Here is a 22828-nt window from a genome sequence, read left to right as displayed (position 1 = left end):
TTCTAAATATCCTCACCTTGTCTCTGCAAATGCGCTGTAACCAAGATTGCAGATGATTGTTGACTTGTTTGGTCTATAAAATGTTGAGGAATGAGGAAAGATGATGTCTTCAAATATTGTTGTTTGTCCACAAAACAGGTAAAGAAACCAGACATACTCTTATTTAAGATGGATTCTTTTCATTTGACTCAAAAAATGTTCTCTATTATCAATGAAGTTGGCAAATAATAATTCACTCATTCATCTTTTCCGTGTAACCTGACTGAAATGAAGCAAGAAAGCTTTAAACGTTATTTACATCAAATTATGATAGTGGTGATTTTGTGTATAATAATCTAAAGTTTGAAAGCCATTCTTACACACATCTATTCGTTGAACTCAGCTGTTCAAGGTTATAGAAGTGTGTTTGGGTAGTGTTGTAGAGCTGCCCAAACCAACCTCCAGCCTGCCACTATAAACAGTGGTTGGGCACATATCGTAAGAGAGCTGTCACACATTGTGAAGTGACTTGTGACATCTTTCTGACGGTGTGAAACAGCAGATATGTTGAGTGGATCTGACCTGTTGCCGCACAAGGTTTTGTCCTGGCTGTTAGTTTGAGGAACTTATTTTATGACACTCAAAGGTGTGACAGTAGTTTAACCTTGATTATTTGCGCCTTATGGTGATAACGCAGATGTAATGCATTAAAAACCCTGAATGTTTTGTTTCAGAATCTATGTGATATAAGAATAGCTGGTATGCATAGCTTGTTTTTGCTGTATGTACTCACTTTTTGTCCACTTCCCCAGACATGATCAGTTGATTGTCTGATTTCCTGTTTTACAATGTTCCCGCTCTATTCATTGAGTCACATCTTCTGAAAAGACAGAGTAAAGCAGCCAGAAATACTGGTCTCCCTCTTCAATTGTTACTTCATCCTCCATTTCATTGTTTGGGTAGTTGCACACTAGCCAAGCAAGCTGGATCCCTCCCACATTGAAGTGTAATGGACTGAACCATTAATTTGTCCGAGCGATATCTCCTATATGACCAAATGAACTAAAGTGCATTTAGGGCTTGACTGTAATATTTTCATTGGGTTTGCCCAAGGTTTCTTTATACAAGAAACTCCATCTCCAAAGGAAATTAAACAATGAAGAAGGAAATAAAGACGACATTTACAAGATGCTATGAAGGCATTTAAGGTCTGAATTTTACCAAACCGGATTTGTTCAATTAAGGCCCGGACAAGCTCCCACAAACACTTTTGAATACAGTATAAAGCTTAAGCTTTTTAAGTTATCTTTCCAGTATAACTGTGTGTTCAGTGTGTTTTTTTTACCAAGTTAACAACGGCTGTCATGTTACACTTGTAGAGTACTTTTATCAAGCAGGATCAATGGGATTGGATCAGTGCAATTCCAGTCAGACAAAATAACTTTTTAAGCTGTATTCTAGAGTTTGGTTACCAGATGGGAATACAGATAATCATCCGAAAGTCATTTTTATTTGCAGCTGTCTGAAGATCAATGTTAAGGATTCAACATTCTCATTTAAAAGCTCAGTAAAACCCAGAAACCTAAAGGTACCCTGTATAATTACCTTTCTGTTCTATCCCATCTTTCAAAAGAGCAAAAGTTATGTTTTCTAAAAAAAGGTGCTGTGTGATTTGCGATGCATGTGTGCTATTGTGTGTGAGAATGTTGCAAATCAAAGAGGAACCCACATCAAACATAACTACAAACAAGAAATGAACAAGAAATGAAATGAGAAGGAGTTGTGAAGCATTGTGATGAAAGGGTTTGTGTGGCAGTGGCTGAGTATTGAGACTGACTCTAGCAATGTTTCAATAGTTTAAGCAGTAGCATTTTCCCCATTTTTGGTCAATATCTGGTTATTCCTCGCTCTAGTTTCAAATCTATTCCAGTTTGGCCTTTGTAACCCGCACCATGACTGAAGCGTTGACGGTTGCAGGTTCAAAATGCCTACAAGCTCCACAGCAACGAAAGACAAAGGACACACAGTATTAGAAATGTGAGTGTAGCTGAGCACAGTTTGATGTATTTCCTCTGACACCTTGGGAGTGCGAGAGCCTGGTAGAGAATCTCCCTGGAAGCGAGCGAGCTGGAGATTCAATATCAATGAGAGAGAAACACTGAATGTGTGAGGTTACCGACACGGTCATACCGGTGAGGATGTGTTTTGATATTCTAGTGTTCACCACTTTGCCTGTCCTTATTCCTTCTCCACTTGAATGACTCATCTTGTAGGCAATCTATAACACACATGCGCTTTCTCACACACGTTGCTGTTACGCCCAGGAAACCATAAATTATGCCTCTCTCTTTACCAGACCAGTCACTAGGCAGATGAACAGAAAGACAGAGCTAGCCAGGGCCCTAGCAACAGAGAACCTGCCGCAAACACACACTCGCACACACACAGTAGATCAGACACTCCATCACATTCACAAATGTTCTTGTCCACACAGACACACACGAGCAGTTTCCTCATTTTCCCCCTGCACACACAGTTGGCTGATAATAGGACCGGAATTACATTTTGATGTATGGGCAGTTGGCCATTTATACCTGGATTTCCGGTAGACACTACAATATAGGACGAGCATCCACCAAGTTGTTGAAAAAACAATGCAGTGAAGTTCAGAGCTTTGTTCGTGTGTGGGATTGTCTAAGGGTGAAACAGGCCTTTCCAGTTGAGCCGAGTGGAAGGTGTGGCAGCTAACTGTCGACCTGCCATTTGAAGGGCTTGACGTCATTCAGGTGTAGGCGTGTGGGTTTCTTTCTCGGGGCGTCAATGTGTTTTCCTTCTTCTGTGAAGTCATCTGATGTTAGTCAGCCATGAATACTTGGAATCCTCCCGGTGTCTAAATGTTTGTTTTGATTTCTAGCAAAAGCTGAATGGATAGTTTGGATTATTTGAGGAGAGTTGTATTCATAGGTCGTCAGCATTTGCATGTGTTTCGAATATTTTCCAGGCTTCAACTTGCCAGCAGTTAGCCATTTCCAACAAGGAAATGAATGTTATCTATGCCCTCTTCAAAGCCACCAGACTCCATTGACAAAAAAAAGTTGCAAGTCTACCGCTGCCGCAATCCCTTAGTATGTACGCGTTTGATCTTGTTGCCTCTAAAGGGTTTATTCAGATGACCTAATGTCACACAATCACAGAAACATACTGCTCATCGAGGCAGCAGTTGTTGTGCCCTTTTTAAAAAAAATCATCTTAAGAAGATAAAACTGAAATATTAGCGATTTATGTTTTAGATTTTCAATTGCTTTTATCTCTACGGCAAAGTTTCAAGCTTTAATGCTGCAACCAAACACTATTAATTAGCTTTCTATCTAGAAAGGCATTTCACATGGCTTTTTTCTCTGTTATTACCTTGCAAGTCCATTACAGGAAATAGCTTGATCTCTGCTGAGTCACACCGATTCCTAAATACGGGAAGTTGTATATTGTAGTGGGAACCAGTATTAAGCAAGCCACATAATCATGGTCATCATTTGACATTTTTGATGAACCCAGTTACTATATTTAATCTTTCCTTAAAGACCTATTGGGACTCATCATTTATCTCGGCGTATAATGGTGGCACTCTCCCTGCGATGGCATTTCCTTTTTTCCCTGGAGTTGTATTATTTAGAAAAGAGTATTGTCAGTGGTCTTTGTTTCGGGTGATGTGGCCCAAATCCCCTATAAAACACGGCGGGGAAACCCTTTCCCTTATCCATGTACAGATATCTATATTTTCAACAGCTTTTTTCAACTCTGCCAGCCTGTGAAAGCTACACAGACCTGTTTACTCTGTTGGCTCACATGAACGGCCCTCACACACACTCACGAACACACACTGGGTTGCATAGCAGCAGAACAAGGGCACGCAAGGAAGTGCTGTGCAGCTTGTCCCAACTGTGACAGCAACGGAGCAAACAGGGGCTCTGAATTGATTTCACACACACGCACACGCACACACACACACACACACACACACACGAATATACACATACCTAGGAGGTTAGGGGTAATCCAGTTCAAGAGTACACACACGCGACACTACATTCACAGCAAACTGAGACTCGGCGTGACACCACCTTGCTAAAGTAAATGTCCTTAGCCTCATGCGAACAGTTGGTATTGCTCTTGTGCTATGTAAGCTATACTGTTTATTAGCTGTTTCCCTTCAGAGGTTCATAAGAGGCGACAAAGGACCATGCAAGCAGAAAATTAGTATATATTAAAACATACAGTGTGCAGTTCCCTAAATGATCTTTTAGACTTGCAATGCCGTGAGCCAGTAGCCCCTAAAGCAGACATTAGCACTACAAAAGCTCTTCAGTTTTTAGGCTATAGTTACTGGTGGCAATCAAGATTCAGCGTAACAATGGAAAAAAGGCTCATTCAACAATTAGACATTCAACCAGACGTATTTTAGGGCAGTCTATCCTCAAATATTGGATGGAAAGGTAGGAAATTGTTGTCATCTAGTCCAGCCACAGGATGAAAAAGTGCAGAAACAGGCCTAGGCATCATTTACTGCATACAAAGAGTTGTCCCCATGGCCATTTGTAACTGCCCCCTCAGTCACTTCGTCCTGGCGTAAGATGAATCAGAATAACTGTTGAACAGGTGCAGTGACATTTCTCCCAGGCATTTGGCAGCTTTTTAACTTATGTCCTTTTAATTTCCCTCTCATTAAAGTGCTTGTTTCACACAAGTTGTTCCCTGCTGGGGTTTCCTACGTAATTCCTTCCAGTAGCTGTAGCTGCATCCATAATTGGTGTTTATATGTGAGAGATTATATATAGGGAGCAATATATGGTGATTAGGAAGAGAACAATTGGGAAGTAACTTGTATACACTAAGTCTGGACTCTATTTTGAATCGAACACTGATAATATTAGGATGGTGAGAACAACATGCTCTCATTTAAGGACAGCAAACTCTGTCTGTCTTTGTCACGGTCGTTTTTTCTTGAAACCCATCCTGCCATTAAAGAGGAGTATAAATAGAAACATAAACATATGAATAGCAGGGTAGGGAAAAGAAAGAGTGGCAGGAGGAGGGAGGGAGGGAGCAAGAGAAAATGAAGGAACGATGAAAGTGAAATAAACCAACATCGAGATAGAGGGTAGGATTCAGCAAGCGACAAATCTCCATGGCAACACAACCATCACGACCTAGTGTGTGTGTGTGTGTGTGTGTGTGTGTGTGTGTGTGTGTGTGTGTGTGTGTGTGTGTGTGTGTGTGTGTGTGTGTGTGTGTGTGTGTGTGTGTGTGTGTGTGTGTGTGTGTGTGTGTGTGTGTGTGTGTGTGTGTGTGTGTGTGTGTGTGTGTGTGTGTGTGTGTGTGTGTGTGTGTGTGTGTGTGTGTGTGTGTGTGTGTGTGTGTGTGTGTGTTCCCACCTACAAATTTGAGTATAGTGCAGCAGCTTTGGTATCTGGTTGTGTTCTGTATCCAATAAAGACCCTGTGTGTTCTGAGCTTGTTTGTTTCACTTATAGCCTCGATTCGTATCAAAGTCAAACACAAATATACTTTCAATTAAAGAGTATAGATGATTGAATATTAGACATTTTTCAAATATATCTAATAGGTCTGCTCAATTATGGCAATAATCATCATTACGGTAATGTTGGTCTATTTTGGGTCAGGGTTGTCTCACATAATTTTTCATAGACTTTGGAAACACCATGCATTTAGAACGAACAATAACTGATCTTATATTTGAGAGCTTTTCACCACTTCAGTAAAGTTAGACCCACTTGGACCGGTTTAATTTAGAAATAATGAATCATGCTTTGATTAGTTGCACTCATTTTTCTGGCAAATTCCAGCAGGTGGTACATTACGACACACGTACTAACAGATGACATGACAAATTAGTTACAAGAAAGCAGCCTACAGGCCCGACGGTAAGCGTACATGTGGCTGACATTACAACAGCTCTCTAATGAACTCCAGCTTTGGCTTCTTTTTTTGTAATTATCACTTCCTTCCAGTGTAAAGGGTCGACGATTATCTTCCGCAGTGTACCGAGATCTCATCAAATTCAACCTTAAACACATGGCGTCACCTGAAAGGGATCTAACTTATTGGAGAACCAATCCAATTTAATAAGGTTTCTGCGGCTGTAATTAATGCTATTTACACCTTTAGTTTGTTAATCACATCATGGGGAGAGATGGCCTGTAACTATAGAATTGGTGAACATGGCAGTGTGCCTGCATCAAGACCTTTGAGTTTGACCTCATAAATTGGTTTGCAGCTCGTTACTTTTAAATATAATGAAGTTGGATATGGTTTCCCCCGAAGGTTGTAATTTTCTGCCATTTCTTCACCTCTCAGTCTGAAACCGTGCAGATGTGTAATCAGCATTCTGTGGAGCCCTCTCTCTTGAGTCCACAGCTGAACTAAAGTAATAGTCAATCAGGAAAGGGAGAGTTGTACGTCTGTAGTTCATTATTTGAAATAAGAGGGAATGATGTGATTACAGTGTATCTGTTAACACTTACGGTATTTAGAAAATAACTTCTGCATAAAGAGCTTTTAAATGAATAGCTGCTAATGACACATGTTGTTTTTTTGCTCAGATTCGCAGGAAAGTTGCCATATTGTAATAGTGTATAATTGGAGTAATAAGTCTGTCATAATACCCCATATTTTCTAAATCAAAAGCACATACAAAAACAATTTGACATAATCAACACACTTTAGGTATATTTGAGTTTTTTCTTCCCTCTGTTTCCCACTATAGACAAGTTCCTCAGCTTTTCTAACTTAGTCCAACAGCCTAAAGAGTGAGAGGCAAAGACTGGTCCCCGCAGAATAAAGTGATGTAAAGTGAGTCTGCTCAGTAAGGTGAAAAAGGGGACAATAGTCTGGCCGGCTGATCAGATTATCGCTGATCATTAATCAACTTGATCTGGCGTCTCAGTAAGCAGGGCTGAAGTGAGCATGTTGTCCTAAACGGTGTTTCAGCTTAGCCTCGTTTGTCATGTTCATTTTCCAAAGTGTGTGTTTGTGTTTTTAAGCTCCTCTCTACTTTTATTACCCCTGCTTTGCCTCCCTACTGTTGGTGGCGGTTTTGCCTGTGTTTGCCTATCTTGCGTCGGAGCGGAGTCGTCTCTTGATAGCGTGCTGCACACACTTCATGTGCCACTCTTTAGGGTCACTTTCTGGACTGTACGGTATAAAAATTTCCATCTGGTTGTATCTGAGTGGCTTCCTGTCAGAACTACAGATTAGTAAAGGTCAATGATAATGAGGCTTGAGTTAAAACACAACCAGTACTCGCTTCTTGGATTAACATTGTGTGTGTGTGTGTGTGTGTGTGTGTGTGTGTGTGTGTGTGTGTGTGTGTGTGTGTGTGTGTGTGTGTGTGTGTGTGTGTGTGTGTGTGTGTGTGTGTGTGTGTGTGTGTGTGTGTGTGTGTGTGTGTGTGTGTGTGTGTGTGTGTGTGTGTGTGTGTGTGTGTGTGTGTGTGTGTGTGTGTGTGTGTGTGTGTGTGTGGGTGTGTGTGTGTGTGTGTGTGTGTGTGTGTGTGTGTGTGGGTGGGTGGGTGGGTGGGTGGGTGGGTGGGTGGGTGTTTGTGTGTGTGTGTGTGTGTGTGTGTGGTCATGTGCACATGCTTATGTTTGCAGTGTTGCAGTAAATGGCTCTCAGCTGCAAACGTCTTGTCAGTGTGTTGGGAGGGGGTCTGAATTGTTGGGCCGGGTATACACAAGATGCTAATGGTCTCTCCACATGGTAGGCAGAGAACGATAAAGTCTGCCAGTATCTGACAGGCTTTATTGGTGGTGGTTGTATTAAAAAATCTGTCTGGAAATTGGAAATAAAAGGTTATAAACATTGACATGTTTTGATAATGTATGTTAACATGTGCCCGTTCACTTAACTGCACAATTAGAATCTAATCAGATGAAAGACTTAAGATAAGAATGACTTTATGAATCCCACACTGGGACATGTTTGTGTTGCAGCAGCATAATACGTTACAGAGAAAATAATTAGAAATATAAAGAAGAATTAAACAAGACATCTTAGGAATAGAAATAAAACTGGCATTAGAGAAAACATATATATACAGAGAAATAATCTATAAACTGTCAGACAAGTAAACACTATTGAAATTAACTAAATATAAAGCAGGATATTATATACATAATAGTGCAATGAACAGAATATTTATACTCTTATGTTAAAGGTTAAAACATTTTTAAAAAAGATACATTTTCTTTTATACAGTGTGGTGCGTTCCCAGATAAATGTACAGTTGCTTCCAATTCTGATTAATGTGCCGGCCAGGAACGCTATGAAGATTATCACCTGATTTCTCAGGCATAAAACATCCTTATTATTAAACAAGGCTGTTTTTATTGAACTTGTTTCTTATTTTTAAGTTTTTTTTTTAAGTTGCAAACTCATGCTTCTTGGTCTATATATTGGGTGTAAAGAGTAAGTAAAGTGGCTGCAGTTTTGGTTTGTCTTCTTTTTCCTACATCCCTGAATCATCTATAGAGTACATGCTGAAGTATAAATAAGAACATATTATTATTATGCCGGTCGGCCAAGCCTCTTAAACGTTTTTGCATGGCTTTGCTCACTTCCCTCATATCAGGGTCGCCTCAAGTGGTCAACAATGTCATGTGATTTGTTACATATATGTGTCTTTGGGCCATGTGCTTTCCAATTTCCCACCTCCGCCCCTTCCACCAGTGGACCCTTCATCTGGTGTGAATGTCATTAACAGTTGCTGAGTTTCAGTGAGTCCGACTTTTAAGTTGTTAAAAGTTACAGAGCCTTTGCAAATACAGAAAAATAATTCAAAATGAGATTTGCTTTGGAGTACACTGGAATCTAAAGTTAGTAAATTCTGTGCTAAAGAGATTATGTTGGCAGTTTCCAGTTAGTATTCATGAGTCACATACGACATCAGGGGGTAATGTGAGAACGAAACAATGATGTCACTGATTGTCCTCCAACACATCTATAATTACAACTGAGAGGAGAAGGGGTTATGCGTGCGTGTGGGTGCGCGCCGCATGTGTGCGAGGGGGGAGGGGGCTTTTGCCTAGCCTGCAGCTGCCCAAAAATGAAGGAAGAATCAGAAGACAAAAATAGTCGGACATGAAAGAGGATAGGAGAGAAGGAACACTAAAGAGTTACAGACTGAGGACGAGGCAAAGAACTCGGCGGAAGCATGTTTGAACTTGAATTTAATGAATTTGAACCATTAAAAGTTTATCCTGCCAACAAGTGGGTGGATGGATGATCCATTTAAGCACTAGATAACCAGAGGCGGAAAGTGTGTCTCTGTGTACTGACCTTTCTATCAGTTGTAGTACAGTAACACCATAGTTGTGCATGTTACTCAGACTTTGTAAGCTGGTTCAGTTTCACTTATTTCTTTTTAAAGGGGAAGAAAACTTGCAGAGCATAATCCAAAGTTCACTCCTCTTATAATAACCTCACTAATGTTGCGTGCAGTCATAAAGCTATACCTCACTTGTGTTTTGTTTTGCCTGGGTTTTATTTCTGCAACTTAAACTCACTTTCAGATTGTGATCTGATATGAGTTTTTGGAATGATACTTTTTTGGGGGAAAGTTTCGCCTTCGTTTCTTGAGAGACTTTGATGCATTAATTCAAGTCAAGTTATAGAACAGAGTTGTTGTTGATAGGCAGCTAGAGAGGTTGACTATCTGATTCAAAGCAATACATATTTATCAAGTTGTGTCTTTCTTTTCCAGTCAATACCAGCACTTGAAATCACAGAGTGCCTTTTAGATTTTTAAGGCTTAACATTAATGTTGTCTTAGTCTGCTTTGCCATTGACAGCTTTACCTGTCAGTCAGCAAACAAAAAACCAGTTTACTCAGGTTATGCAGGAAATCAGACCAAGTGTTTGACATGTTGTATCTTTTCGGCATGAATGAAAAAGATTTTGACCAATCCTTTGTCCGGCACTGGATCAGCCCTCTGAAGGCGACTTTAATTTTGGTTGGATTTAAGCTTAAAAGGCTTTGAAAATAAATGACGATTCATCGCTAAATGATGACCTTTACTTCTTTCTTTACACAAGCCCTGCTCTTTCTTTCAGACTGTGGCTGTCAAGTTTTTGTCATGCCTATATGTACAGGTAAAAAGTCAGCCTGCTTTGCTTTAGATGGCCAGAAAATCTACTTTCAAAAACCCAAATCTAGCCCTGGGAAATCAGGTTAGACAGCATCCTGGTTACTTAAGTGCATATAATACGTTGAGTGAAAGGACATTGTGAACTGTCATATGTACACTCGTCCCATTTCCTACAGCTGTTTACAAGCATTAGACCTATGATGAATATATAATGACAACATCATGTTTTTTCTTTTTATGCTTCTGATTAAAAACCAACATTTTATAAATACAAAAAAGATAGCTGAGCTGGATGAAATGTATTTAACACTGTAATTGAGGCAGTGGACTTAATTTTAGTATCATAGTTTCGGGACATTTAACGGCAGATAGCGGCATTTTATGTTTTCTGAAATGAACATTTATGTTAATCGGCCTTGTAAGCGCAGGCATTAGCTGGATTAATGGGTCAATCGAGTCTATCAAGAATCAAAACAAATAAAATAGTAGGCTATGCCTTATCAGTTTTAAGAAGCCTTGGGAAACAATTCAAAGCTATAAATCATATTCCTATGGTCAGATTAAGTTTCATTGTCTTGAGTAGTGTCCGCATGTGGCATTGTCGGTCTCCATCCCCCTCTCTTACATGATCCAAAAATAAAATCATTTGCTTCTCCCTCACGCAAGACCACATAAGGGCCTTCCTGTCCTCCCGATTTAATGTAACTGTCATTTGTTTTTAATCCAAGTCCCCCTGCTTGTGTTAAAGCTCAGTCTGGCCTATTACATTTTGTACAGGTCTGCACTGTCAGCATGAGGATGTGGGGGTGGGGGGTGGGTTGTGGATGGGATGCAGACGTTAGATCATACCATCTGGAGCAAGAAACGCACAATGAAGTAATCATGGTTATCCAAGTTTCCCATGGCTGAAGATATGGTAACGTGGGGAGGAAGATGTTGATTAAAAAAAGTGGTTTGTGGGTAATTTGGGATGCAGGGCGAGCCTCTAATTTGTTCGAGCCTGAGAGATAATTAGGTGAATAAAGAGGACGAGATGATTTGTGCGAAACCTCTTCACTCCGCACCAACAGTGTGAATTTCACTTGCCCGTCTCTCTCATTGGTGTCAAATCTCTGAGAGGTGTGTGTGATTTATGCCGCTGAGTGCATGTCTGTGATCCCGCACAGAGTGTGTGTGTGTGTGTGTCTGTTCACTGGTGTTTGTGCCACAGCCCTGTGTGTGTGTGTGTGTGTTTGCGTCTCGTCACCCTGGAGCCAGTCGTCCTCTCCTCTGACCCTGATCCCTGTCACCTGTCCGCTCAGATCACACACACACACACACACACACACACACACACACACACACACACACACACACACACACACACACACACACACACACACACACACACACACACACACACACACACACACACACACACACGCACACACACACGCACACACGCACGATTGCTCTGACCCTTTCATGGAGTTGAAACCCAATCGCAGTTGCCAACCATGTAAAACTTGCCAGCACAGCAAGGTTTTGTTTTCTTTTTGTGGGTGTGTGTATGACTCGAAAGACCTACTGTCTGCTGTAAGATGAACTGAAGCATTTCTAGCCCATACTACCATATAGAGATACTTTTTAAACAACCTTATACACTACTGGCCCTTGTGGGTTCAAATGAAAGTCACACAGATCTGATCATAAATGTTTTATTCGTCACACGGCGTATACTCTTATCCTCACAATATGTTACTAAATGATGACTATTGTCTGTGGACCGTAACTACAGGCAGTGTGACATTAAGTAAAACAGTGACAAGAGCAACATCGAGGCTAAGCTCAGTGTCCCAGCAGCTTTACGTTGACCCTGATTTATTTCACATGGTTGCGGCGCGTAGCAGTGGTTCATACTGACATGTGCTCATACTCAATTATTCATTTATGATGGTACAGCAAAGGGTTCCATTAACAGCGTTAGACTGGCTTTCTGTTAGCCATGTTGACGAGAGGTGTGTGGATTTATCTAGCCTAGTTCTCTTGACATTGCTAATGTGTTTTTGTTGGTTGTTTTACTTCTGCTGAGGAATACAAATCCACTTCTGAAAAGATCAATGTCTTTTCATGAACTCCTAAATTAGAAATGGGTCAATAGACTTAAATTCCATGGTGTTTTCTTTTACTGTCACCTTCTATTTATTTTCTGAGTCATCATGTCCTCCTCTTGGTGCTTACATGTTGTTTTTATGTCTTCTCAGGAGACCAAGTCCTCCAGCCGCTCCAGCATGCCGCGATGTCGGAACTCCGTCGCCACGACCACAACAGACGACCAGCCGCACATCGGAAACTATCGGTTGCTAAAAACCATCGGGAAAGGCAACTTCGCCAAGGTCAAACTGGCCCGACACGTCCTCACCGGAAAAGAGGTAGGCATACATGCGCAGTGCACACGTGCTAGACAAATTGTCCTTTGGTTAACCTGTGTTTTATTTTACGCAACGTTCTGGAGAAAAACTTCACTATTGTGTTTTTATTTACCTAGAAACTGTCTTGTTCAATAACAAACACCAACGATTCAGAATTCTATCGGCGACACCTGGAAGATCATTCAAATTCACCTTGATCCATCTTTTTTCTTTTGGTTAATTTATTTATTTGTCTTTTGTTTGCAAGTGCTTTCTGTGTAGACTAGTATATAAATCTCAAACCAAACTGCTTGACTGTTCTTTTTTTACTTTGAATCTTCACTGAAAAGGTTTAGAAAATGATGTGTGTTAATGTGTTATAATGTTTTTGCTTTGTTTTGATATTAACTGTATATTTTGCTCATTAATTTGTAGTAAGTGACAGTTGTATTTGTCTGTATTGTGTTGTTTATAGTTGTAACAAAACAAAGGGAGATGCCATTAGACACTTTGAGCAGGCGAGGGAACCTGACCCCGTAGTATAACTGAAAAATGGACTACAAATCTTTTAACCAGTGGCTATTTTATCACCCAAACTACTTTGAGTAGAAAAGAAGATGTTAAAAGTAGAAAAACAGTTCAAATGTTTAGACTACTTGTTAATCTTCCTTCCTGGTTGCTGAGGATACGGGAGGGTTCACGCTGGGATGCACAGTGGGGCCCGGTCTGATCCTGGCCTCGCATGGCTTTGGAGACGGTACATCTGCTGCGGGAGATTAGATCGCCATTGTCAGCTTGAAAAGAGAAGCCCAAATGTCTCCGGCTTACTGTGAATTCCAGATGTGATGTAACGCAGTGGCCTGTACCTTTAAGGGAAACGCTGTGTCTGCAGTGAGCCCATGCTGGGGTCTGTCTGAGGCCCACTGAAGTGCTGTGTGTGTGTGTGCGGGAGAGGGGTGGACGGGCTCTGTCAATGTGTGACAGCTCTGTGCCTGACACCCTGATAATACTCCACGTGACTCGCTGACACACGCACACGGACATAAAGAAAACAAGGGAGAGTCAGAGGGCATGAAAGACAGACAAGCACCACCAGAAGGAGGAGAGGAAGAAAGGAGTTAGTTGGCAGTGAAGGACAGATGTGGGAGAAAACCTCCCTTTTCTCTGTCGTTGTTAAGACATATCATTCTTTGTTTCCTCGCCTTATTTTCACGTCATCTTTTGTTGTCTCTTATCTCCCTCCTATCTTTCTTTCCTAATTCTAAATCTCATCCGTCTGTCTGTATTTCTATCTTTCTTCCCTTTTCTTGTGTTCGATCGCTCTGTCTCTGTTGTTGGCATCGACTGTTGGATTATGAACTATAGACCTCATTATAGCATGGGTAAAAACTATGCTTTAGCTTTGTGTGTGCCTGTATACTGCCCCTATTATGCAACTGTAGCCCGCTGTGAATATGTGTTTGTGTCTGAGATTGGTTCATTGTTCTGTGTGTGTGATGTGCCAAAAAGGATAGCTTCAGTGCTAGTGTTTCCAATGAATAAAAGTCTAATAACACATGTTGTTTTGCTTCTAGGTGGCTGTAAAGATTATTGATAAGACACAGCTCAACTCCTCCAGTTTGCAGAAGGTGGGTCTCTTTCTCTCCCTTGCACCCACCCACACATGGACTCACACATATGGACACAATCCAAATGCAAACCTCAGTCCTTCTTATCCCTTTTCTCAGAAGTCACTCTTCCTGCCCCACATGTCCTTCTCCTTGGCTTTTTCCTTCTGTCTCGCTCTCTGTCTTTCTGAAGTGGTCTAGTTTTCAGAGAGAGTTTTAATTACAGGAAACAAGCTGCAATTACTTCTTTTGATCGTGGCAGGGTGGGGTCTGTCCACTTACACGCACACTCCCTTACCATGTACGCTTGCACATTCAACACACACATGCATCTTTAATGTGGACATGCAGAGCTCATGACAGGAACATTTGAAGACGTCACAGGGCCAGCACATAAATCCAGTGATAAATGCTCACACACTCACATCTGATGCACTAGGAACCAATTTGGCAAAGAACCCTTGATATTATTTAAGGGGGCTTTGTCTGTTCGTTCTGCACGTTTCTTGTAAAATGCGTCTTGCTGCATTTCTGCATGCTGCAACTGAAGCAAATAATGCGCTGGCTTCAAAACACCCATAAATAGACTAACACTCTCACTGTTTTTATTTAATTTCTAAACAAAAAGAACCCTGAGACATTCAGAAATGCGATACGTGAACTATACGTGATTAAGGGACATTGTGTAAACCTAAAATGTCCTGAATGCCTCTTAATATCTATGAATGTATTTAATTGTAACAAAACATTGTATTACATTACTTTAATTAAACAGCAGATGAAATGAAGCAAATATTTGTATTTGAGTTTATATTACACACATTACCTTAAAAGTGTTGCATTTTGGGTAGTTTGCATCTGTAAAAGTTCACTTTGGCTTCTAACTGTCTGTCTACAGTAAGCCTAGTTAACTGCTGACCTTATCTGCTGAGTCAAATAAACATATAGGCTGTGTCCGAAATCACTCCCTACTCACTATATAGTGCACTATATAGTGTGTGCGACATTTTGTAGTGGTGTCCGAATGTTGAGTGAGTATTGATATTCACTATATAGTGCACTCACTGTTTCCCAAAATGCACCGTGAAATGTAGTGGGCAACCGATGGTCACTACCAAGCAATATATCCCATCATGCATTGCAGTCGCGAAGCACGAACCATGGCGGAGTGAGAGGAGCAGCGTCCGCACGTGACAGTTTTTTATAATGCTATGGCGCAAAATTAATAATGTGTTGCGCGTGTTGGGGTTGGATTTATGGAGGAGGAGACACATTACAAACAGATTCAAGTACAAGTAAGAGAATAGAAAACAAGCAAAGAAACTGAATAAAACGTAGGCCTACAGTGCGGCGCGAGGAACTGATCAAACATTTTAATTAAATAACTTAGTCAATGAAAAAAGGAAAGCATTCAGTCTTGAGTAAAAATTGAAAGTTGCAGCAGACACAAGATACTTTCTGCTTATTGGTATGAGGAAAATACGCTCGGTATAATATGAATTCATTACAAGAAATAATTAATTTATCATCTATTTTGAAAAAACGACATTGAATTGTCACGTTTTCATTGTGCGACAGTAATGACGTTGTTAACTGCGCCGCGAAGTAGTGTCCGAAACCGTTTTTCATTTAACCGATGAGTCCACTATATAGTCCACTATATAGAATTCACTATATAGTGAGTAGTGAATGAGTGAGTGATTTCGGACACAGCCACAATGAGTGAAAACTGCCTCTTCACACCTTAACCACAGCCAGAGACTGAATGGCCCTCAGCCAGACTGGAATTAATACTTTTTATGCTTTAAATGATCATATCAGAGTTTACAGGCAGCTGAAGGCAACGTTTGTTAGCTCTGAAATAATGCCGGGATTTAAACTGATATTTGCTTCCCTTTTTAGTAAATTGACACACAAGCTCATAAAGAGGAAGTGCATGCTTGTGTTTTCAGTGTCACTTTACCCACTGCAAATATTGATCCAGAGTCTATGCAATGACACAATACAATTGTATATCTCATAATCAAATTGATAAAAAATCCATTGAAAGTATTTCGCTGTTAAAAGTGTAGGATATAAATGTAACGGCACACATTCACGCAACACCAAAATAAATCTGGTTTCCTCTCCCGCAGCTCTTCCGGGAGGTGAGGATTATGAAGATGTTGAATCACCCCAACATAGGTGAGTCACAGTGAGATCACTCTGTCGTCCCGCGCCGAGCACCTGATGTATTTGGTCTTTCAAGGTCATGTGTTCAACCTGTCTCGTATTAATACTTCTGCTCTTCTCTTATCTCTTTGTTTTTCTTTTCACGTTTCCTGCCCTTTTCTTGCCCCATCTCCCTTCTCTTTTCCCTCTCCCCTCTTCTGCTTTACTCTCTCCACCTCCACAGTCAAGCTGTTTGAGGTGATAGAGACAGAGAAGACTTTGTACCTGGTAATGGAGTACGCCAGTGGAGGTGAGTGCGTGTCACTGTGAAATCATTCCCCCTGAGGCTGGGCACTCTGTATGTTACCATCAAATGCTGCCTCCCCTCAAAGTGCACAGGGTTTTTGTTTTTCTGGGAGATTCCTCTCAGTGTAGACGCACATGAATCCATCTTTTATACATTTTTTTCAATATTATTTAATCTGCAAGAAATGTAAATATTTGCCTATATTTATTAGCTGAACTCTGAATCGTTGTTTGGTAAATAAGCTATGCTTAAGTACATTTTACATAAAACTGAATATGCTTTTTTAATGAAAATAAAACAACCAACCTTTATATTTAACATTTAAGTTTAGTTTTTTAAGTATTTGTATTTTAATTCAAGGGCCTATGCTTTCTTTTTAACCAACACTACTTAGTTCAATGTCCCTTTAACCTAATACTCTATCCATAAAGAGACAAGTATTGAGTTCAAACATAACTCTGCTCTCCTCCTCTTTCTCTCGTCTCCCAGGAGAGGTCTTTGATTACTTGGTGGCCCATGGAAGGATGAAGGAGAAAGAAGCCCGTGCCAAATTCAGACAGGTGTGTATGTGTGTGTTTAGAGTTTAAAAAACAGTTTATCAGGAGGAAACTTCAGTCCTGTTTTTTTTATCCGTGCCCTTTTGTGCACAGTTCAATGTTACATTTTTTAATTCAAAGAATATTTAAATGTTTAACAAGCATTTTCTTGTATTTTTAGCACTAAACTGTAGGTAGTAGAAATGAATAGACTTTAATATCTGTTTATTAATCGCAATAAATAGGAATATCCAGTATTCAACAACGTTATTACAATATATATTCATATCATGCAGCCCCACTGTCTGTATATGTAAGAGCAGATGCAGGAATTTCTTTTTTCTATTTAACGATTAATAAGTTATCACTTGATTTATCAACTCATTGATTTAGTATTTTACTCATTGATTTGCATCCTTTGTACTTAATTATTGAATTCTAATAAAATTCTTACGGAGTTGTCAGGGTCTTTTTGTTCTGCTCTATAACTTGTTCATCTTGTCATCCTCTCTCACTCTGTCTCTTTCTCTCTCACTCTCCAGATTGTGTCAGCGGTGCAGTATTGCCATCAGAAGTGTATAGTACACAGAGACCTCAAGGTGAGAACACGCCCACTATTGAATAACATTGGGTGTCACAGCGCAAGCAGGCATGCTCTTACTCTCTGTTCACTTTTAACTTCATAGGATTTGACTTTTTGTGATGAGATTCTGCCTCCATGAACAGGTGACTCATAGGTTAATCACAAAGATGATATAATGTCCCTCTTAGAGAGCTAGGGCTTAAACACGCATACCCATACATACGCACATGTGTTTCTTACGTAATTCCCCTCTTGTGTTCGCTATTGGATAATCCTCTCTCGGTCTCTTCATATATTCTCCCGTCTGTCTTTAAAGCACTTCATTTGGTGCCAAAAATTAAACCGCAGACCTGATGCCTCCCGCTCATTGTGGTCTTGAGTTGGTAATCCTCTTATTGTGCCAGCAGGCAGACCTGTAGACATTATCTTGATTACTGTAACCATACAGAACCCTCTCATCTCAAAGTTGTGTCCCCAATCATGGTTATCGTTTGGCTTTTTAACAATTTCAGTGCTTTCAGCAAGGTCATGAATAATGTTTTCACTCTTTAGCAGGCAATGGTTTTTGGCGAGCATGAGAGATAAGACTTCTTGAGGACAGACAGTTCTCATTAATGTAATGCGCACCGTCCTGCACATCATCCTAATCACGCTTGATCTGTGCATTCTATTGTGAAATCCAGCACAGGCTTAATTCTAGCGCAGCGAGACGGAAATGGTTCTGTTTGGGTCCACAGATGAATAACACAGCACGACTGCACTCATGTTCTTGGTATAGTTGTTACAGCTCAGTCTGCTAGTTTCATTTTTTTACATGGCATATAGCTATGGATGAGGTAAAATGTTAGTCAAAAAGAGGAGTCGTCACTATTCATTCATTTCTGAGGTCAAAGCCTAGAGATGATGTCAGTGTTGTATTTAAGGTGCACACACACTCACTCAAACACACAAAGTATTCAGAGCAAGTGAAAAGAAGAGCGCACCTGTTGCTAGGCAACCCCAGCCTCGTGTTCACTGCCTCACTTTAGGCTGAGAGCTACGAACACACACACACACACACACACACACACACACACACACACACACACACACACACACACACACACACACACACACACACACACACACACACACACACACACACACACACAAAATGAATTTGCCCATTGTGTGCTTCTTGTAGGCCCCGGGCCATTACTCTGAAAAACCCTGCAGTTTTTTTTTCCCAGAGAAAGGTGTCACAGAGAACTGTCTGTGGAATATTTATCCTTAAACTCATTTGCATGTCAGAGAACATTTTTTGCTCTACTGACACTTGACACATAACCGAGCGGCCTATTTGTAAGACTTGGTCGTCCACGTTAGTTGAACTTCCTGTGGATTGGAAAAGTGATCTGGAGAAATGACATTACCACATCACTCAAAGTATTTGTTTCATTTCCTGGCACATGTATACAGAATTAAGTAACCCTGTCATGTTTTGGTCTTTATATTTTCCTCCACATGTTTCTGCTTTCTACCTCACGATAATGGTTCCTTCCTCTCTCTCTCCAACACTCGATCTGTCTGCAGGCAGAGAACCTGCTTCTGGACGCAGACATGAACATCAAGATAGCAGACTTTGGCTTCAGTAATGAGTTCACTCTGGGGAACAAGCTGGACACGTTCTGCGGCTCCCCGCCCTACGCCGCCCCGGAGCTCTTCCAGGGGAAGAAGTACGACGGGCCCGAGGTGGACGTATGGAGCCTGGGAGTGATCCTGTACACGCTGGTCAGCGGCTCGCTCCCTTTCGATGGACAGAATCTCAAGGTCAGGAAGAGGAGCCAGTTTGTTTGTGTGTGTATTGTGGGTTACATAAGAGGATGTCTGTATTCTGTGGGTGGTTGTAGTATTTCTCATGCTGGTTTCTGTTCCTTCTGCCGGGCAAAATGCAGAAACTAAATTCAGGAGAGAGTGAATGTGTAAAAGTGATTAAAAGCCGACCCAAGCACTTGTAATGGTGTTGGTGGTGTTCTGCAACCAAACTGGGAGATTTATTGCTTTCTGTAAACTGTTGTTGTTCTTAATTATTCATACCACCTATCACACATTGTCGCCATCAAATACATTCTGTCTGTACCCAGATGAGTCACTGTGGAAGTGCAGACACATTGTTGGTGGGCGATATGACATTGAATGTGATTACAATGATATTAACGGGCCTGCAAACTGCCATCCAGGTTTATCCAGGCTCCTTTACATTTGCTTGGGTGAAGTTTTATCTAACATCTACATTATTATTCATTTAACAGTTAAGAACCTCACTGTTTTCAGATTTCACCCGCTATTATACAATTGGTCTTTATTTTTCATTTACAGATGCTATAACAACAAAAGTAATCTGGACATTAGATAAAGCCCTTTTTTTTGTGATTCTATCATTTTGTTGATTTATTAAAGTCAAAATGTTTTTACAGAGGGAATTCAAATGTATTTAAAATAATATATTTTGGTAATGTCCGTCACACACTGCACTTCCACTGTTAGCCCTTTAAAAAGACTACCAGCTTGTGCTTTGGTGAATGCGCTACTTGTTTCAGAAGCTGTTAATCATGTGGGGGTGGAACCACAGCTTAAGTTGTCTATTGGCTTGATGAGGACACTAGATTACTGATGTGATATAGAGTCAAGTCCTTTATCATTTGACACTGTTTCGTTTTCTGTAAATCGCTGGAAACCTTTGGATTGTCTGTTCCTCTTTGACAGAATCTGAGAACGTGTCTATGCTTTTTATTTTAAGAGTTCACTGCTGACTTTAAATTCTCTTGTCCCTCTCCAGGAATTGAGAGAGCGTGTGCTGCGTGGTAAATACAGGATTCCCTTCTACATGTCCACCGACTGTGAGAACCTGCTCAAAAAGTTTCTCATTCTGAACCCCTCCAAACGAGGCAGCCTCGAGGTACGCTATACTGACACACACACACACACACACACACACACACACACACACACACACACACACACACACACACACACGCACACACGCACACACACACACACGCACACACAAGATTATAACTCATAAATCACTTTTCTAAATCATTAGAGTGTCTTGAATCTAGAGCAGTCGGACGGCGTTAATAAATACTTAATTTAGCTTTTGAAGTTATTTCAGATGTGGAATAAGACAACTTTGAAATCCTTTAGATGAATATGATTAAAGTCACAGACTGAATAATCTAATGTTGTTGGAGCACATACAGTGCTATACTGCTGCGGTGGACTTGCTTCACCAGCTATATGCGAGTTTGTTGCTGAAGTGTAAAGTGCTTTTTAAGGCATAGTAAATACTTGTTAGTCAGGGTTACTAAATGTGGTGGCACTGAAGCTAGTTGGAGTTTAACTAGTTTTGAATGGAAGTTATAGGCAAAAAAGCTGACAAGGCAATCAATTAGTTGCTGCTGAGGAACAGCCTCTATCTGTTACCATTTTGTATGAAAAACATACTCTAGGTTTGAATTTCACCAGTTTATGTTTGACCTGCTAAATGTAATAGCTGCTCTGTGAAAAAACAGAGATAAGACTCTAACGTTAGTGCTAGAATTCAGTCCTGTGACTCTCATTTACACCTACCTCAACGTTGGTTTACATTTAGTCTACAATTGTTATAGTTCAGTTTTGCAGGGTTTGACCCGCACTTGCAGGTTTTATAAGTTAAGCTCTACCTTCCATTTGGAGTTCATTATAAGAGGTACCTTTTTAAGGAAGATGAATCTGCATTAAAAAGGTAAAATACACCTGGCTATTCCCTTGGTGGTGGAGTAAACAGATGAAAAACGCTGAAGTAATTCATCATGTTTCGCTGGCTCCTGCATCCTTTCCATTGTAATAGCAATTTATCTTTGTGAGGCTCTTTTGTACTAACCTTTCCCCCCCTCTTTCTCTTGTCTCCTCTTTTGTTCTTTAACCTTTCATCCCTCCTCTGCTCTTTACCCCTCTTAATATCTTTGACATCTTATCCTCCCTCTACCTGTCTGTGTGGTTTGCTCTCAGCAGCAGATAATGAGGGACCGGTGGATGAATGTGGGTCATGAGGACGAAGAACTCAAACCCTACATTGAGCCCATGCCAGATTATAAGGACCCCAGGCGGACAGGTAGGAACGGAAACAAACTCAAAAATGGTAAATGTATTCCCTTCCTCACCCAAGCACACACTCAACACATATGTTCAATTTCTCAAGAAGAATAATGTACGTGCAGAGGTTCACTGTTCTAATGTGAAACACGTTTTGTGCCTGCAGACATCATGCTGACGATGGGATTTTCTGCGGAGGAGATTCAGGACTCGCTGGTGAACCAGAAGTACAATGATGTGATGGCCGCATACCTGCTACTGGACTTTAGGAACCATGAGGTACGCTCTATCTTACTCAAACCTACACATTGGGTTGTCAGAGCTGTCGAAGCTGCAGTTTGTTAGCGGTTATAATTATTATTATTAAAACTCTTATCTCTTTTTCACTGATGATTATTACTTTAGAAAAAAATTTGAATTTGAAAATATCTCACAAAAAACAAAACGACGACAAGACTCTTTGATCAGCTCTCCTACTTCTGCTCATGTGAATCAATGTCTGCAGGAACCTCTAACTTTCTCAATTTTAATTCAGTTAAATTAAGGATGCTGTCTGTTGTTGATTTTTTGTCTTGCCAAATGTCAATTATTGTTTTTAAATTGTTGTCTATAATGTTTTTACCTTGCTCTGTGAAAAGCACTTTGGGTAGCCTTTAAAATATGGAGCTCTTTTTGCGAGAGATTCTTTGTATTTTGGCTAGACTTTACTCTTTTCTGGTATTACATAGACAAAAACAGATGAATCAAAACATAATCAGCTGTACTAGAAAGGAGTTGTTGAACAATCATCACTATCTTTATGATACACACAATTTTAAATCTTGTTTGTTGATATTTTTCCCGCAGCTGGAAGAAAGTGGTATCAAGCCCCGGCCAGGAAGTGATGTAAGCAACATTAACGCCCCCTCCCCGCCTCACAAGGTACAATGAAACACATAACGTCCTCTGCTTACACATAAGGATGTCTCCCGACTCCAGCCGGTGATAAGTGCACTGGCTT

The 22828-nt window shown here is 40.6% G+C and overlaps 1 protein-coding gene across 11 annotated transcripts in view; it reads left to right on the top strand.

Annotated features, from left to right (window-relative positions):
* Positions 1–22828, top strand: part of mark2b (MAP/microtubule affinity-regulating kinase 2b) — a 45478-nt gene that overhangs the window by 3758 nt on the left and 18892 nt on the right. For 7 of the 11 annotated variants that reach the window (XM_063900188.1, XM_063900187.1, XM_063900182.1 and 4 more), the window contains exons 2-12: positions 12382–12549; positions 14103–14156; positions 16271–16319; positions 16531–16596; positions 17083–17153; positions 17672–17728; positions 19285–19521; positions 20531–20650; positions 21748–21874; positions 21995–22107; positions 22675–22749. In XM_063900188.1, coding sequence (XP_063756258.1) covers positions 12382–12549; positions 14103–14156; positions 16271–16319; positions 16531–16596; positions 17083–17153; positions 17672–17728; positions 19285–19521; positions 20531–20650; positions 21748–21874; positions 21995–22107; positions 22675–22749 — 1137 coding nt within the window. The remainder of the gene's footprint in view (positions 1–12381; positions 12550–14102; positions 14157–16270; positions 16320–16530; positions 16597–17082; positions 17154–17671; positions 17729–19284; positions 19522–20530; positions 20651–21747; positions 21875–21994; positions 22108–22674; positions 22750–22828) is intronic. The other 4 variants (XM_063900181.1, XM_063900179.1, XM_063900183.1 and 1 more) reach the window with 3 other exon arrangements.

The sequence above is a fragment of the Eleginops maclovinus genome, chromosome 14 (assembly GCF_036324505.1).
Source record: "Eleginops maclovinus isolate JMC-PN-2008 ecotype Puerto Natales chromosome 14, JC_Emac_rtc_rv5, whole genome shotgun sequence".
Classification (NCBI taxonomy): Eukaryota; Metazoa; Chordata; class Actinopteri; order Perciformes; family Eleginopidae; genus Eleginops; species Eleginops maclovinus.
The sequence above is the reverse complement of the archived record's forward strand: the minus strand, read 5'-3'. Positions and strand labels throughout refer to the sequence as shown.